At 41.4% G+C, this 18,989-nt stretch overlaps 1 protein-coding gene across 1 annotated transcript in view; it reads right to left on the reverse strand.

Moving 5' to 3' along the window:
* LOC100380779 (glucocorticoid receptor) overlaps positions 1–18,989 on the reverse strand; it is a 114,321-nt gene that overhangs the window by 24,411 nt on the left and 70,921 nt on the right. The window contains 4 exon segments of the mRNA XM_045717356.1: positions 6,460–6,738; positions 7,819–7,935; positions 10,369–10,395; positions 12,113–12,273. Of these exon segments, the coding sequence (XP_045573312.1) occupies positions 6,460–6,738; positions 7,819–7,935; positions 10,369–10,395; positions 12,113–12,273 (584 nt within the window).

Genomic DNA, 18,989 nt, shown 5'->3' on the forward strand with positions numbered 1-18,989 from the left:
GGCTTGCCATAACAAAGGGGTTGAACATCTAAGTTTTTCACTTTTAATGAATTTGTAAAAATTCAGAGAAACATTATTCCACTTTGACATTATGGGGTATTGGGTGAAGGCCAGTGATTTGTTTTTATAAATAAAAATGATTCAGGCTGTAACAAAGTGTGAATATTTTCTGGAGGCACTGTAAGCAGTCAGAGCAGAGACATTAAATCTCCTCCTGGATCAAGATGAATTTTGCCTAAATTGTTTTGAAATAGTGCACCTTGTGTGCACTTCTGGTTATACCGTATATCCCGGTATGAAACAGAAACGCCCAATCCTATATTCCATTATTATTAACAACAATTATAAAGCTCAAGCTCAATATATGTTTATTTTTTTAAGTTAACCACGCCCTCGCAGAAATGTAATTAGCATTATAAAGAAAGAAATCTGGCAGTTTTATAATATATATACACACGCGCACCAGTCCAAAGTTGACACCTACTCATTCAAGGGTTTTTCTTTATTTTTACTATTTTCTACATTGTAGAATAATAGTGAAGACATCAAAACTATGAACACATATGGAATCATGTATTAACCTTAAAAATTTGTTAAACAAATTAAAATATATTTGAGATTCTTCAAAGTAGTCACCCATTGCCTTGATGACAGCTTTGCACACTCTTGGCTTTCTCTCAACCAGCTTCATGACGCAGTCACCTGGAATGCATTTCAATTAACAGGTGTGCCTTGTTAAAAGTTTATTTGTGGAATCTTTCCTTCTTAATGCGTTTGAGCCAATCAGTAGTGTTGTGACAAGGTAGGGGTGGTATACAGAAGATAGGGCTATTTGATAAAAGACCAAGTCCATATTACGGCAAGAATGGCCCAAATAAGCAAAGAGAAACGACAGTCCATCATCACTTTAAGACATGAAGGTCAGTCAATGTAGAACATTTCAAGAACTTTGAAAGTTTCTTCAAGTGCAGTCGCAAAAACCATGAAGCGCTATGATGAAGCTGGCTCTCATGAGGACCGCCACAGGAAAAGAAGACCCAGAGTTTCCTCTGCTGCAGAGGATAAGTTAGTGTTAACTGCACCTCAGAAATTGCAGCCCAAATAAACGCTTCAGAGTTCAAGTAGCAGACACATCTCAACATCAACTGTTTAGAGCAGACTGCGTGAATAAGGCCTTCATGGGCCTATCATTTATTTTTCAACAGGATAATGACTCAAAACAAACCATCAGGCTGTGCAAGGGCTATCTGACCAATAAGGAGAGGGATGGAGTGCTGCATCAGATGACCTGGCCTCCACAATCACCCGACCTCAACCCAATTGAGATGGTTTGGGATGAGTTGGACCGAAGAGTGAAGGAAAAGCAGCCAACAAGTGCTCAGCATATGTGGGAACTCCTTCAAAACTGTTGGAAAAGCATTCCAGGTGAAGCTGGCTGACAGAATGCCTAGAGTGTGCAAAGCTGTCAAGGCAAGGGTGGCTACTTTGAAGAATCTCAAATCTAAAATGTATTTTGATTTGTTTAACCTCTATGGGCTAGGTGGGACGCTAGCGTCCCCCCCGTGGTGCACTCCATCAACAGCAGGTGCATTTCAAGAGCGGCAAATTTGAATCCAAATAAATGTCAAAATTCAAATTTTTCAAACATACAACTATTTTACACCCTTTGAAAGATAAACATCTCCTTAATCTAACCACGGTTTCAAAAAGGTTTTACGGCAAAAGCATAAATTTAGAGTATGTTAGGACAGTACATTTACAAGAGTTGTGTGTAATGTTTTGTCAATTCAAAGACAGGGTCACCAAAACCATAAAACCAGCTAAAATGATGCACTAACCTTTTACAATCTCCATCAGATGACACTCCTAGGACATTATTCTATATATATAATAATATATATATTATTCTCTATACATACTTCTGAAAAAACCTACACTCGATCCCTCCGATGTCAACAACTACAGACCAGTATCCCTTCTTTCTTTTCTCTCCAAAACTCTTGAACGTGCCGTCCTTGGCCAGCTCTCCTGCTATCTCTCTCAGAATGACCTTCTTGATCCTAATCAGTCAGGTTTCAAGACTGGGCATTCAACTGAGACTGGTCTTCTCTGTGTCACGGAGGCTCTCCGCACTGCTAAAGCTAACTCTCTCTCCTCTGCTCTCATCCTTCTAGACCTATCTGCTGCCTTTGATACTGTGAACCATCAGATCCTCCTCTCCACCCTCTCCGAGTTGGGCATCTCCGGCGCGGCCCACGCTTGGATTGCGTCCTACCTGACAGGTCGCTCCTACCAGGTGGCGTGGCGAGAATCTGTCTCCGCACCATGCGCTCTCACCACTGGTGTCCCCCAGGGCTCTGTTCTAGGCCCTCTCCTATTCTCGCTATACACCAAGTCACTTGGCTCTGTCATATCTTCACATGGTCTTTCCTATCATTGCTATGCAGACGACACACAATTAATCTTCTCCTTTCCCCCTTCTGATAACCAGGCGGCGAATCGCATCTCTGCATGTCTGTCAGACATATCAGTGTGGATGACAGATCACCAGCTCAAGCTAAACCTCGGCAAGATGGAGCTGCTCTTCCTCCCGGGGAAGGACTGCCCGTTCCATGATCTCGCCATCACGGTTGACAACTCCCTTGTGTCCTCCTCCCAGAGTGCTAAGAACCTTGGCGTGATCCTGGACAACACCCTGTCGTTCTCCACTAACATCAAGGCAGTGACCCGATCCTGTAGGTTCATGCTCTACAACATTCGCAGAGTACGACCCTGCCTCACACAGGAAGCGGCGCAGGTCCTAATCCAGGCACTTGTCATCTCCCGTCTGGATTACTGCAACTCGCTGTTGGCTGGGCTCCCCTGCCTGTGCCATTAAACCCCTACAACTCATCCAGAACGCCGCAGCCCGTCTGGTGTTCAACCTTCCCAAGTTCTCTCACGTCACCCCGCTCCTCCGCTTTCTCCACTGGCTTCCAGTTGAAGCTCGCATCCGCTACAAGACCATGGTGATTGCCTACGGAGCTGTGAAGGGAACGGCACCTCCATACCTTCAGGCTCTGATCAGGCCCTACACCCAAACAAGGGCACTGCGTTCATCCACCTCTGGCCTGCTGGCCCCCCTACCTCTGAGGAAGCACAGTTCCCGCTCAGCCCAGACAAAACTGTTCGCTGCTCTGGCACCCCAATGGTGGAACAAGCTCCCTCACGACGCCAGGACAGCGGAGTCAGTCACCACCTTCCGGAGACACCTGAAACCCCACCTCTTTAAGGAATACCTAGGATAGGATAAAGTAATCCTTCTAACCCCCCCCTTAAAAGATTTAGATGCACTATTGTAAAGTGGTTGTTCCACTGGATATCATAAGGTGAATGCACCAATTTGTAAGTCGCTCTGGATAAGAGCGTCTGCTAAATGACTTAAATGTAAATGTAATGTAAATTATGTTAGACAATGCATGCATTTTTAGTTCTATCAAGTTCATATTTATATCCAAAAACATTGTTTTACTATGGCATTGATGTTGAGGAAATCGTTTCCCTCCAATAACCGGCAGTCAAGTCAACACCACAAATTAAATAATTAAAATTAGAAAACATTGGTAAAATATTATATTGTCATTTAAAGAATTATAGATTTACATCTCTTGAACGTAATCAACTTGCCAGATTCAAAAATAACCTTACTGGGAAATCACACTTTGCAATAATCTGAGCACTGCGCCCAGAAAAATACACGTTGCGATACAGACTAGACGTCATGTTGGGGAGATCTAAAATCGAAAATACTATGTAAATAATCCATTACCTTTGATTCTCTTCATCAGATGTCACTTCCAGGTATCACAGGTCCATAACGAATGTAGTTTTGTTCAAAAAAGCTCATCATTTATGTCCAAAAATCTCCGTCTTGTTAGCACATGATCTAAGCCAGCCGGACTTCTCGTCATGAACGAGGGGAAAAAATATATTTACGTTCGTTCAAACATGTCAAACGTTGTATAGCATAAATCATTAGGGCCTTTTTAACCAGAACATGAATAATATTCAAGGTGGACGAATGCATACTCTTTTATAACGTATTGGAACGAGGGTACCCAACATGAACTCGCGCGCCAGGTGTCTAATGGGCCATCATCGTTCCATGGCTCTTGTTCGGTCAGATCTCCCTCCAGAAGACTCAAAACACTTTGTAAAGGCTGGTGACATCTAGTGGAAGCAATAGGAAGTGCCAAAATATTCCTCAGCCCCTGTGTTTTTCAATGGGATAGGTTTAAAGGTAATACAACACATCAGGTATCCACTTCCTGTCAGAAAATGTCTCAGGGTTTTGCCTGCCAAATGAGTTCTGTTATACTCACAGACACCATTCAAACAGTTTTAGAAACTTTAGAGTGTTTTCTATCCATATATAATAAGTATATGCATATTCTAGTTACTGGGTAGGATTAGTAACCAGATTAAATCGGGTACATTTTTTTTATCCAGCCGTGCAAATACTGCCCCCTAGCCCTAACAGGTTAACACATGATTCCATGTGTTTTTTCCTAGTTTTGATGTCTTCACTATTATTCTACAATGTAAAAAATATACAAAAATCTATAAAAACCCTTGAATGAGTAGGTGTCCAAACATTTGACTGGTACTGTATGTTTTTTGCATTGGATGAGCCCCAACCACCGGCATCCGCCGATGTCACGGTGAAAGGTGACAGAGCTAGAGTGGTGTTCAACAGACCATGAGACATCCCAAAAATCTGTACCGTTAGAACGGTTTGGCCTACAAACTATTATGGATCTATGGAAAGATGAGACTCTCACAAACACAATGGTGTTCTCCGTCTTGGGACTCGTCTGAAGTCGGTACAGCCGATCTGACAACTTCTGTCTATAGCGTCCGAACAGTTTGGGCTACACACTAATATCTGTGGAAAGGTGAGACCCACGAACACGTACATGTCGGTTGTTTTGCTCAAGGACGCCCACAGGCCTCACAAGACTCATCTGAAAGTCCCCCGGTACCAGTTGAAAAAAATGTATAGAAGTACTGAACAAAAATAAACACAACATGCAACAATTTCAACGATTGTACTGATTTACATTTCATATAAGGAAATCAGATTAGGCCCTAATCTAATGGGGAGCCAGGCCCAGCCATTCAGAATGAGTTATTACCCACAAAATGGCTGGGTAGCTGATCTCATAAGGATCGCACAAATGAAGATCCCGCATGTGGAGGTCCTGGGCTGGCGTGGTTAGACGTGGTCTGCGTCCGTTTGGACGTTCTGTGAGGCCGGTAGGACGTACTGCCAAATTCTCTAAAGCACGTTGGAGGCGGCTAATGGTAGAGAAATGAACATTAAATTATCTGACAACAGTGGACATTATTACAGTCAGCATGCCAATTGCACGCTCCCTCAAAACTTGAGACATCGTTGGCATTGTGTTGTGTGACAAAACTGCACATTTTAGAGTGGCCTTTTATTGTCCCCAGCACAATGCAATGATCATGCTGTTTAATCAGCTTCTTGATATGCCACACCTGTCAGGTGGATGAATTATCTTGGCAAAAGAGAAATGCTCACTAACAGGGATGCACAAATGTGTGCACAGAATTTGAGAGAAATACGCTTTTTGTGTGTATTGAACATTTCTGAAACATTGGACCAACACTTTACATGTTGCGTTTTTATTTTTGTTCAGTGTATATATATGGAGACTTTTTAGTATAAAAAATAAGGGGTTAAATACATGTAAAAATAAAACAAATCTCTCAGATATAGAACAGGCACTTCAGAACGAAGTTCCTTTAGATTGTTTTGGGGACTATCTGTTGTTCCATGTAGTGAATCTGTACTTCAAAGGGTCTTACAATTCTGAATCAAATAGAAAAATGATCCTTGGTATGACCTTCTTAAAACAATTCCATATAGCTTAGTAGAACCCCTCCCAGCTTAGTCAGGGCTTAGACTGTTATGGGTTAAGTCAATGTTAAAAGTGACCTTTAATTGCAGTTCAATCATCTCTCATTGTTGAGACTTCAAAAGTGTTGAAGGTCCTTTCAGATCATATTTGCTTAACCATGTAGTGGTTATGTAAGATTTCTCCACAAGTTATTTCATTCCAGGCCAGTTGGCCGCTGGAAGAGACCAAGGCACAGAGTAAATATTTGGGGCGATTATCAAACCATGCTCCTTCGTTCTCATGATTAGAGGCTGGGGGTCAACTCAATTTCATTCCACAATCAATAACATGGAAATTCATGAGATGAATACAAAAATATCCTCATTAATTTGCAAGCCACTGGATATACATTTAGGCCTAGCTCATTTCCTGAATTAACTCGAGTTGAAATGGAATGGACCAAGCCTAGCCCATAATGACGGCTAGTCATATTTGTGCTAAAATGGCCCGATGTCTGTGGTCCCAGTGTTAATGGAGGTGTACCAGGTGTTCTCACCTGGTAGGGACTTGGCCCATTTGACGGCTGAGACAACCTGCTGTCCGCCCAGCCTGTTGAGGGTGGTCATGAGGCGGGTGGAGGTGTCGGGAATGGTGCTGTCGTAGCCAGAGTAAATGGCCTCCGGCTCGATGGCTTTGAGCAGGGACAGCATGGTGGGTACCAGCTGGGGCATGGACTTGGGGATCAGGGCGCAGGCCCTCTCGTCAGGTGGGGGAGGGCTCGGCTCCATCGTCGTCTGCTGACCTTTTAATCGGATCAGCTTCTTGTTTTTCCTCGCTGCAAAGAGGGAGACAGAAGAAAAGAGAGCTGATCAGTAATTCTCCTCCCTGTTAGCTATCATATCTCACTCAACCTAGGTGGTGATAGTGCATAGACTACACAGACACCTTGCCTTGTGTTTTCATAACAAAAACATGCAGCCTATAGGATGCCTTATCTGGTTACCTTGGCTACAGTTTACTCCTAACATAAAGGTCGGTCATCCACATTGTGTTATGCCTGAAAAGGTTTTAATAATTGAAAGAGAGTTAAAAAGAGCAACGTAACATGAGAAGAACACAAAATGTATTTTGGACTTGGGTGAAAAACTGTTCTATCAATTTTGTTATAATATGTGGCGCTTGGCAACGGATGAGTGTGTCACCATCAAAAAAACCAACTCAGTCTTTTCTATCCTTTTTTAAAATTTCCTCCATACACGTTTCTATGGCAACTAAGAGCCGTTCTGGTACAACCCAAGGTTTTGGTTCTCTGCTTATGCACCCGTATCCGTCAAGGTTTTTTCCCCTCTCTGACTCACAAATAAATCAACAATTTAATACCCTGCAGCACTGTGAGAATGAACATGTATATAAATAGTATGAAGTGGATTAATGTGAATTATCGTCATGTCCATTTCCGCAGAGTGCTGCCTCTTTCTTAATGGCATATTTTCGTTCTCACTCGACCATTTAGGCCCTATTTCCCTTAAAAACACAAATGTCCACAACCAAACAGAGCTGATGTGAACCTTGTATCCATCTTTCTATGGCTCAGGGACATGGGAGGAACTGGCTCTGACTGAATGATTGTTGTTGATCACTGGCTCTGACCCTCGTTAAACACTGGGCCAAAGAGGAACCACTGGGTTAGCTTATGTCAACATTAACCGCGGGAATTAAGGCCCACTACTGGCTTAAGTGAATCCAAGAGTTAATCCTACTCCTAATCACAATCGCTATAGAGGACAAAAGCATAAAGGCCTACCTTTCAGAGACATCATGCTGTCTACCTTTGCCGGATGACTATTTTTGCCAAAAGACTAATAGTGTATACTGATATGAGAATAATATGAATGTGTGTTGGTGCCACTCTTACCTTCCAGATTCATCCCTGCTTGGAGACACTTGCGGAAGCGGCACGCCGGGCAGTTCTTCCTGCGGATCTTGTCTATGATGCAGTCGTTCCTCCCAGCGCACAGATAGTTGTGTTGTCCTGGGGATGGAGGAACATGGTAATTAAAACGACACATTTCACTGCACCTATCCGGTGTGTGACAATAAAACATTTTCGTTTTTCTTATTTTTACTAGCAAGAGGGTCTAAGCCAAGCACTGCGGGTTGCTGCTCATGACCTAACCTAAAGGTGAATTAAGGTGACAGCTCATTCACTTTTGAGGTTTGGACAGGTAAAATAGTAGCCTAAGCTTTTTAAAATCAGAGATAAAAGAGATTGTCCGTATGCTGTGGGTGTAATGCTGTTGATAGTGTGGCCTAGTTCTGAAGACGAGAGGGAAAAAAAGATTGCTTGTATGGCAGAGCCTGGAGAATGCCAACTGAACAAAATGTTCACCCAGATCAACGCATCTTCTATGGTAGATATTAGAGGCCATGCTCATGATTAACTAGTTTAATATAAGCAACAAATAGGCCTAACCAACTGTATTCACATCAACGGTCCCATACAAAAACACATCTGTTTTTAAAAGACCTAGTACATCTACAGATAACATGTTTTATACCAACTATAAATATGATCATTAATGAGATCAAATGCCACACTTTCTACTGATGTGATAGCTTTTTTTGTTTGATCTACAGTCAGGGCATTTAAGTAAAAGTTAGTTAAATAGGTTAATATATTACTGTTTTACAGTACCACAACAAATGATTAACCGCAGAGAAACATAGCCAAAGCACTGCAGAACAATATCCACCTGGAACCTGCAACATCAAATCCCAGCTAACTGTAATGTAGTGGGTAGTCATGGCAGCAGCAGCCATTGCAAAGAGCAGAGCAAACAACCATCCATAAACTAAACAGAGCCAGCTGAATCCCCAAAAGCATCCGCTCTCTAATCCCATTTTCATACTGTAGGCTTTTGAGGAGGACTTGGCTGGTAGTAGGTGCTAGGCTAGCCCTGGTTGGCAGGCTTCCTCCAGCCCTGCTGAGAAAACATGGTCAGGCTATAGGGATACAGTGGGAGATGGGAGTGGGGGAAGGGAACGGGGACTCTTTGGTTGGAGGGTGACGTCACTAACCAATAGCCATCCAAACATGACTTGGGTGTCCTCTTAGTAAAAGCTAGCGAGTGAGTGATTTGGGTCATGTGACATGTTGACAGGTAATAGTGATTTGTGTGTCACAACCGACCGCTGCGGGGCTTACTCCTCCAGCTCTGCCTCTAACATGCGTCCCAAATAGCACCTTACTGTATAGCGCACTATAAAGAGAGGAATAGGTTGCCATTTGAGTCAGACAAAGACACAGTAGGCTAGAAAGGTACACAAGACCGCCTACATCTTACCGAGCGTGGTGGTAATGGCAGATAAGTACACATGCTACTTGTATCATCCCTTCACAGGCACTACGCTGAATTCACAGGCCTTTACCTTGAGCCTAATATGCTGCGAGAATCCCAGTGGCATCTTTATACACAATAACATGCTATGCTGAACCTTTCTTCTATTTGTTGGTATGATTGACATACCAACAAACATTATATTGTCACAAATATCCAAAATGAGTGCATTTCCATTCTAGTGTTCTTTAAAGAGGTTCACTAATGTTCATTTAAACTGCACGGTTAGTTATTCAGAAAAATGGGCCTCTCGCTTTTGGCTAAAAGAAAAATGCACCATCACATTCAATTAAACAATATCCAGCAAAAGCAAAATGTGATTTTGTTTTTCTTCGGATTATAACAAGTTAAAAAATAATCAAGGGCAAACAAATCATTAGAATCAGTGCAGTTGCAGTATGACGTTATTGGGTTTTGTGCATAAACACATCTCTTAAAGGCCCAATGTAGCCGTTATTATCTCAAAATCGAATCATATCTTGGTAACAATTAAGTACCTTGGTGTGATTTTTTACCATTTTGATTGAAAACAAAAGAAACAAAAATTGCTTCTTAGCAAGAGCAATTTCTCAAGCAAGAATTTAGCTAGGACTGTTTGGGAGTGGTCTGAGCGGGGAAAACTGAAAACGAGTTATTGTCAGAGAGGTTTGGAACTCTTTCTTATTCATCTATTAACCAATTTACCGCCTGGTGACGTCATCAGGCAGGCCAAAACTCCATCCCAACAAAACAGGCTGAAATTTCAGGCAGTCTTTTCAAACAGCTCTTACACTAACAGGGCATTATCATTTCCACAATTTCAAAGTATTATTCCAAAATCACGTTGACTGCACTGGGCCTTTAACTCTATTAGCGAAGTGATGATAGAGCCACATTCCAAGCAGGAATTAAAAACAGAATTTAAAACCCAAATACATTATGAATCATCAAATCACAAACACATGCATTGAGAAGGGTACACGAGAGACTGTGCATGTTCAATCTTGCATATCATTTCAGATTTCCAGTACAGTGATTGAGGGACATGGATAAAGCAGAAGTGTTATTAAAAAGGTGGGTTTATTTACCATCTGTGTTTTGTCGTGCTCTCCATCCTTCACCATAGCGACAACAACCGTAGAATGGAGGAAGAAAGAGCAAAATAACAGATATGACGTCTTCTTGCTGAAAGTACAGCTCAATTACAGTCTCAAAAACTTTTAATATTATTTTACTTGGTCATTTACACCAGTAAAGTTGAAATGTTTACAATATGAAACAATTATCCATTAAACTGAAGTCAAATATTGTATTTCACTCAGTAATATCTGTTATTTTTGTAGTTAAAACGCAGGGTTTGAATTTGACAAACAGATCCAGTTGCTATATCTCCATTCTTTCAATACAAACCCTCATGTATGCACTTTCATGAGAACGAAATAGTTGTGTTACAAACTACGTAAATAAATCAACATAAATACATAGACTGCCCTGAAGTATGATAACGTTCATGGCTGCTCGATTGTATTCATAGGAGTAACAGTAGCATGGCAGCCCACTTGTCAAGCATTCAGAGCAACTAAATGGACTTCAAAGGCAGTCCCATTGAATGGTACATTGACTATGGTAGTGAGCTTGGAATAAAACAAATCTAGGCTAAGTTAAGAGAAAATGGTTAAAATAACAAACCGATATAGGCTACAAATCCCAAACACACACAGTGCATTTGGAAAGTATTCAGACCCCTTTACTTTTTCCACACTGTTATGTTACAGCCTTATTCAAATGTATAATATATTTTTTTTCTCATCAATCTACACACAATACACCATAATGACATCACAATAATGACAAAGCGAAAACAGGTTTAGACATTTTTCCACATTTATTAAAACACACTATGTCATCAGCCGCCCTTCACTAACAGCATATCAGCCGCCCTTCACTAACAGCATATCAGCCGCCCTTCACTAACAGCATATCAGCCGCCCTTCACTAACAGCATATCAGCCGCCCTTCACTAACAGCATATCAGCCGCCCTTCACTAACAGCATATCAGCCGCCCTTCACTAACAGCATATCAGCCGCCCTTCACTAACAGCATATCAGCCGCCCTTCACTAACAGCATATCAGCCGCCCTTCACTAACAGCATATCAGCCGCCCTTCACTAACAGCATATCAGCCGCCCTTCACTAACAGCATATCAGCCGCCCTTCACTAACAGCATATCAGCCGCCCTTCACTAACAGCATATCAGCCGCCCTTCACTAATAGCCCTTCGCCTCAAATGAGTAAACTAACCTAATGATTACTATTTTATCTAAAACTAGTTCCAAGATGAGCTCTTTGAAGATACAAATTAACCCTTTGAAGCACAATGTAGGCCTACACAATGGAACAGCATCTTTTAGCGGCATATCTCCCATATGAAACAGGAGAGGAGATCTCATGTAATTCTAATGACCAACAGTCGTTTGGACAGGCTGTTCAGCGGTATAGGATACAAACGATGGGTTGGACACAAAAATAGCAGCATCGACACCACAGCCTGATAGAAAACCATGAGTCACTCGCCTACTCTGGCCTGGGGTAATAGAAGCCTAAGGAAAACTTTTCTGATTATATTTGTGTGAACCTAAAATGTTCCTAATCTTAGCTAGAAATTGTAAGAAAATTAGTTCAATAAATTAGTCTGCTCAAATGAAACATTAAAATGAGCCCGCTTTTTAACAGATTGACCGGTACATATGTTCAACTATAGTCTATTATTGAGAGGGAGAACTGGGCATGAATGGAGTTGTGAGTGTGGATGTTTACTCTGTCACCAACCTTCAACGGCCCTCTTGAAGAAGACCTTGCAGCTTCCGCAGGTGAGGACTCCATAGTGGCAACCAGACGCCTCGTCCGAACACACCAAGCAGATCTTATGAGTTGGACCGCTGGGCTTGGCTGACGATGTGGAGCCGCTGGCCTCGGGTCTCGCCGTTGGACTGCACAAACACAACACAAAAGGTTCATATCAGATCCATTCAAATTGAAAGTATTTTTAAAGAATCAGTTGTTTTAGTTTTACACAGGTGAATATCACTCAGATCCAGACAGCTATAGATGGGTGGGTTGTTAAGCAACAAAACCAATGCGTGTGCAACTTTGGGCAAAACAGAAGGGGTTGGCTGACATTCAAAGGATTATTGACAACATGTAAAGTTAAATATTTGGTGACAAAATATAGTTTATTGAAATCAAATGCATTTGCACAATAAGCACCGGTTGTCTCTCAAATACAGTGCCTTCAGAATGTATGCACACTCTGACTTTATCCACATATTCTTCATTTAAAATGGTTTTAAATCACTGGCCTACACACAATACCCCATAATGTCAAAGTTACATTTTTACAAATCAATAAAAATGTAAAGATAAAATGTTTTGAGTCAATAAGTATTCAACCCCTATGTTATGCAAACCTAAATCAATTCAGGAGTAAAAATTTGCTTAACAAGTCACATAATAAGTTGCATGGACTGACTCTGTATGCAATAATAGTGTTTAACATGATTTTTGAATGACTACCTCATCTCTGTACCCCACACACACAATTATCTGTAAGGTACAGCAGTCAAAGCAGTTCATTTGAAACACAGATTGAACCAAGAAGACGAGGGAGGTTTTCCAATGCCTCATAAAGGGCACCTATTGGTAGATGGGTAAAAATAAAAAAAGCACACATTGAATATCCCTTTGAGCATGTTGAAGTTATTAATTACACTTTGGATGGTGTATCAATACACCCAGTCACTAAAAAGATACAAGTGTCCCTCCTAACTCAGTTGCCGGATAGGAAGGAAACTGCTCAGGGATTTCACCATGAGGCCAATTTAAAACAGTTAAGTGTTTAATGGCTGTGATAGGAGAAAACTGAGGATGGATCAACATTGTTGTTACTCCACAATACTAACAAATGACAGCGAGAAATGGAAGCCTGTACATAATACAAATATTCTAAAACATGCATCCTGTTTGCTATAAGGCACTAAAGTAAAACTACATCAAGTAATTTTTTGGCCACATTTTATGTCCTGAATACACTTTTATGTCCAAACACGTTACGTTTGGGGCAAAAATCCAACACATCACTGAGTACCAATCTTCATATTTTCAAGCATGGTGGTGGCCGCATCATGTTATGGGTATGCTTGTCATCGGCAAAGACAAGGGATATTTTTTTGGGGGGGGGGGCGGAACAGAGCTAAGGACGGGCAAAATCCTAGAGTAAAACCTGCTTCAGTCAGCTTTGCAACAGACACTGGGAGACACATTCACCTTTCAGCAGATCAATAACCTAAAACACAAGGCCAAATATACACTGGAGTTGCTTACCAAGACAACATTGAATGTTCCTGAGTGGCCCAGTTACAGTTGACTTAATTGGCTTGAAAATCTATGGCAAGACTTGAAAATGGCTGTCTGGCAATGATTAACAACCAACTTAACAGAGCTTGAATAATAAAAAAGTGCAAATATTGTACAAACCAGGTATACAAAGCTCTTAGAGACCCAGAAAGATTCACAGCTGACTCCGGGTGTTGAATACTTATTTAATCAAGAGATACGCGTTTCGTATCACGTTTTTCATGATTGTTTTTACAAATGTTATAATTTTTCTACTTATACATTTATTGTGTGTAGATCGTTGACCAAAAAACGACAATGAAATCAATTTTAATCCCACTTTGTAACAAAACGTGGAAAAGGTTAAGGTGTGAATACTTTGACTGCACTGTACATGGTTACAGTCGTTGGTTAGCAAGCTAGCTAATTTGAGCTGTATTAGCATAGACGTGACAAATCATAACACCTCAAAATAAGACATGGTATCAAGAATAAGAAAGAACTAGCTGAAACTAGCCACCTACGATTGCCCACATGGCAGCTTCTCGTAACTGTTGCTAGCTATCTGACCGTTCAGAATCATAAAAGACTGTCTTTTACCCCTGAGAAACACGTGCATCATTTTCATGACGTTGTCAGGCAACCCGTGTATTTGCAAAGCAAACAATTCTTAATGCAAGGTTGTTTATCATAACAGGTAGTTGCCTAGAAAATATGGCATTTATGGTTACACCAGGAGAGTAACGACTGAGGTTTTAATCTTACACTCAAGCATCAACTGAAGGATACTGTAATATACTGCCATGTCTGAACCAGAATAATTACCCGCCTTGGTTGCAATTCCACAGTTGTAATCATCTCCGACTCCCTTTCACATTAAATTAACGACGGTATGAAACTACAGAAAATTAACACTACTTTGTCAAAGCAATGCTGACAGACGTACACTAGGAGTAACCTTTTAACGCCTCGTCAGACAAAAAGCATTGACTAATTTCTAATACAATCCATAGGAAGATTTTAACAGCATTAGGTAAATCTTTCCACCCTAGTTTGCTTTGCCAACACAATAGACAGGGCTTATATTATAGACTACAAAAGGGAAGCACAGCCGCGAGCTGCCCAATGACACGAGCCTATCAGATTAGCTAAATTACTTCAATGCTCGCCATGAGAGCATCAGCTGTTCGGGACGACTGTGTGATCATGCGCTCCGAAGCCGATGTGACTAAGACCTTTACAGGTCAACATTCACAAGGTCACAGGGCCAGACGGATTACCAGGACGTGTACTCCGAGCATGCGCTGACATTTTCAACCTGCTCCTGACCGAGTCTGTAATACCAACATGTTTCAAGCAGACCACTATAGTCTCGGAGCCCAAGAACACCAAGGTAACATGCCTAAATGACTACTGACCCGTAGCATTTACGTCTATAGCCATGAAGTGCTTTGAAAGGCTGGTCATGGCTCCCAGAAACTCTAGATCCATTCCAATTCGCACACCGCCTCAACAGATCCACAAATGATGCAATCTCCACTCCACACTGCCCTTTCCCACCTGGACAAAATGAATACCTATGTGAGAATGCTGTTCATTGACTACAACTCAGTGTTCAACACCACAGTGCCCACAAAGCTCATCACTAAGCTAAGGACCTTGGGACTAAACACCTCCCACTGCAACTGGATCCTGGACTTGCCGGGCCGCCCCCATGTGGTAAGGGTAGGCATTAGGGGTGCTTGCTTTGTCCCCTACTGTACTTCCTGTTCACCCACAACTGCGTGGCAGTCCAAGCACAACTCCAACACCATCATTAAGTTTGCTGACGACACAACAGTGGTAGGCCTGATCACCGACAGCGATGGGACAACCTATAGGGAGGAGGTCAGAGACCAGGAAAACATCCTCTCCCTCAATGTGAGCAAGACAAAGGAGCTGATCGTGGACTATTGGAAAAGGAGGGCTTAACCTCCCTGGGCAAGGCGGGACGCTTGCGTCCCACCTAGTCAACAGCCAATGGAATCGTGTGGCGCGAAATGCAAATACCTCATAAATGCTTTAACTTCAATTTCTCAAACGTATGACTATTTTACACCATTTTAAAGACAAGACTCTCGTTAATCTAACCACATTGTCCGATTTCAAAAAGGCTTTACAGCGAAAGCAAAACATTAGATTATGTCAGGAGAGTACCCTGCCAAAAATAATCACACAGCCATTTTCAAAGCATGCATATATGTCACAAAAACCAAAACCACAGCTTAATGCAGCACTAACCTTTGATGATCTTCATCAGATGACTCCTAGGACATTGTTATACAATACATGCATGTTTTGTTCAATCAAGTTGATATTTATATAAAAAAACAGCTTTTTACATTAGCATGTGATGTTCAGAACTAGCATACCCACCGCAAACTTCCGGTGAATTTACTAAATTACTCACGATAAACGTTTACAAAATACATAAATTATTTTAAGAATTATAGATACAGAAATCCTTTATGCAATCGCGGTGTCAGATTTTAAAATAGCTTTTCAGCGAAAGCACATTTTGCAATATTCTGAGTAGATAGCCCGGCCATCACGGCTAGCTAATTTGACACCCACCAAGTTTGGCCCGCACCAAACTCAGATTTACTATAAGAAAAATTGGATTACCTTTGCTGTTCTTCGTCAGAATGCACTCCCAGGACTTCTACTTCCAACAACAAATGTTGTTTTGGTTCCAAATAATCCATAGTTATATTGAAATAGCTCCGTTTTGTTCATGCGTTCAGGTAACTATCCGAAGGGTGACGCACGGGCGCATTTCGTGACAAAACATTTAAAAATATTCCATTACCGTACTTAGAAGCATGTCAAACGCTGTTTAAAATACATTTTTTTGCGATTTTTCTCGTAACATAGCGATAATATTCCAACCGGGCGACGTTGTATTCGTTCAAAGACTGAAAGAACAAAATGGAGAATTCACATGAACGCGCATCTCCAGTGTCACTGTCCCCAGGCAGGCCAGTAAGAAACAGAGCTGCTGTACTTAGCCCAGAGACTGCAGAGCTCTCATTCCACCCTCTGGCGCCTTCTGAGAGCCAATGGAAGCCTTAGAAAATGTCACGTTACAGCAGAGATGCTGTATTTTTGATAGAGATAACCTAGAAGGACAACAAATTGTCAGACAGGGCACTTCCTGCATGGAATCCTCTCAGGTTTTGGCCTGCCATATGAGTTCTGTTATACTCACAGACACCATTCAAACAGTTTTAGAAACTTTAGAGTGTTTTCTATCCAAATCTAATTATATGCATGTTCTAGTTTCTGGGCAGGAGTAGTAACCAGATTAAAATCGGGTACGTTTTTTATCCGGCCGTGCAAATACTGCCCCCTAGCCCCAACAGGTTAACAGGCCCCCATTAACATTGACGGGGCTGAAGTGGAGCAGGTTGAGAGTTAAGTTCCTTGGTGTCCACATTACCAACGAACTATCATGGTCCAAACACACCAAGACCGTTGTGAAGAGGGCACGACAACACCTTTGCCCCTCGGGAGACTGAAAAGATTTGACATGGGTCCCCAGATCCTTAAAATTACACAGCTGCACCATTGACAGCATCCTGACCGGTTGCATTACCGACTGGATTTATATACTAGGCAGTGTCACCCAAGTCATAGACTATTCTCTCTGCTACCACAAGGCAAGCGGTAAGGGAGCGCCAAGTCTGGGACCAAAAGGGTCCTTAACAGCTACTACCCCCAAGCCTGCTTAACAATTAATCAAATGGCCACCCGGACTATTTACATTGACCCCCCTTGTTATTACACTGCTACTTGATGTTTATTATCTATGCATAATCACATTACAAATTACATCAACTAACCTGTACCTCGCACATTGACTCAATTTACATTATCAAGCATTGTCACATTACCTCCCCATACAACCCCTGTATAGAGCCTAATTTTCTTGTTACTTAGATTTTTTTACTTTAGTTTATTTGGTAAATATTTTCTTAACTGCATTGTTGGTTAAGGGCTTGTAAGTAAGCATTTCACGGTAAGGTCTATACCTGCTGTATTCAGCGCATGTGACAAATAAGTTACATAATCAAATCAAATGTTATGTAAAAGAGATCTTGAGAAGTGGGCCTAACGTCTTTAAAGGTTTATGGATGATGTTGTATAGACTAGGGCATGGCATTTACATTCAATACGAGTCACGCAGCTGAGGGAGGCCCAAAGAGTATGACCTAAATTCAAAGGCCAGTCTAATGGTCATTGGAAAGATGACACTTGTTTATATAAGTGGTGGGGGGGGGGGGGGGTTGGACTTTGGCAGGCAGCCAAGCCATTCACAGCTAGGCTGGATTTAGGCTGACTACAAAGCTCATTCCATGAAAATATTCCCTGTTTACACTACTATCCCCAGGACACCAATTGCCTGTGACTAGCAAACTAATAAATACCTAAAGTATGAGTAAACTAAAACTTCAATTGGGAGCTTATTTGCTTAATTCACTTAAAAAACATGTGCTTATTACAGACAGGCTTCTATTTGAGCCAGGTATCTATTTCCTTAATGCACACAGTTTTGCTCATTTGCATAGTACATTGTTTAATTTCAGCATTAACTTCCAGCATTTTAATACATTTCTTCATTTCCTGCACTAATGTGTTATCATTTACACACCGTCACGTTTTCTGTCTTACTATGCCTCTATATAAAAAAATATGAATATATAATTTCTTTACAGAATTATTCTTCTGACTGCATTAGGCAGTTCTTACCTTTGCCACTAGAGTGCGATCAGACGATTGATGGGGGTCTGTACTCCCGAAGTTGTTGACTGCCATTTAACTTCTTAGTGATCCCTTCGCGCCAATCCATTTGACAACACCCAGTGAAATAGCAGTGCGCCAAATTCAAAAACAGAAATACTCATAATAATAATAATTCATAAATCATACAAGTGTTATACACCGGTTTAAAGATTAACTTCTTGTTATTCCAACCACAGTGTCAGATTTCAAAAAGGCTTTACGGCAAAAGCAAACCATGCTATTATCTGAGGACAGCACCCCATCAAACATACACATGAAAATCATAATTCAACCAGCCAGGCACAACACAAAAGTCAGAAATAACATATAATTCATGCCTTACCTTTGAGGATCTTCTTCTGTTGGCATACCAATATGTCCATTAAACATCACAAACGGTCCTTTTGTTCGATTAATTCCGTCATTATATCCCCAAAATGTCCATTTATTTGGCGCGTTTGATTCTGAAAATACACCGGTTCCAACTCGCGCA

This window comes from Salmo salar, chromosome ssa04, assembly GCF_905237065.1.
Source record: "Salmo salar chromosome ssa04, Ssal_v3.1, whole genome shotgun sequence".
Taxonomy (NCBI): domain Eukaryota; kingdom Metazoa; phylum Chordata; class Actinopteri; order Salmoniformes; family Salmonidae; genus Salmo; species Salmo salar.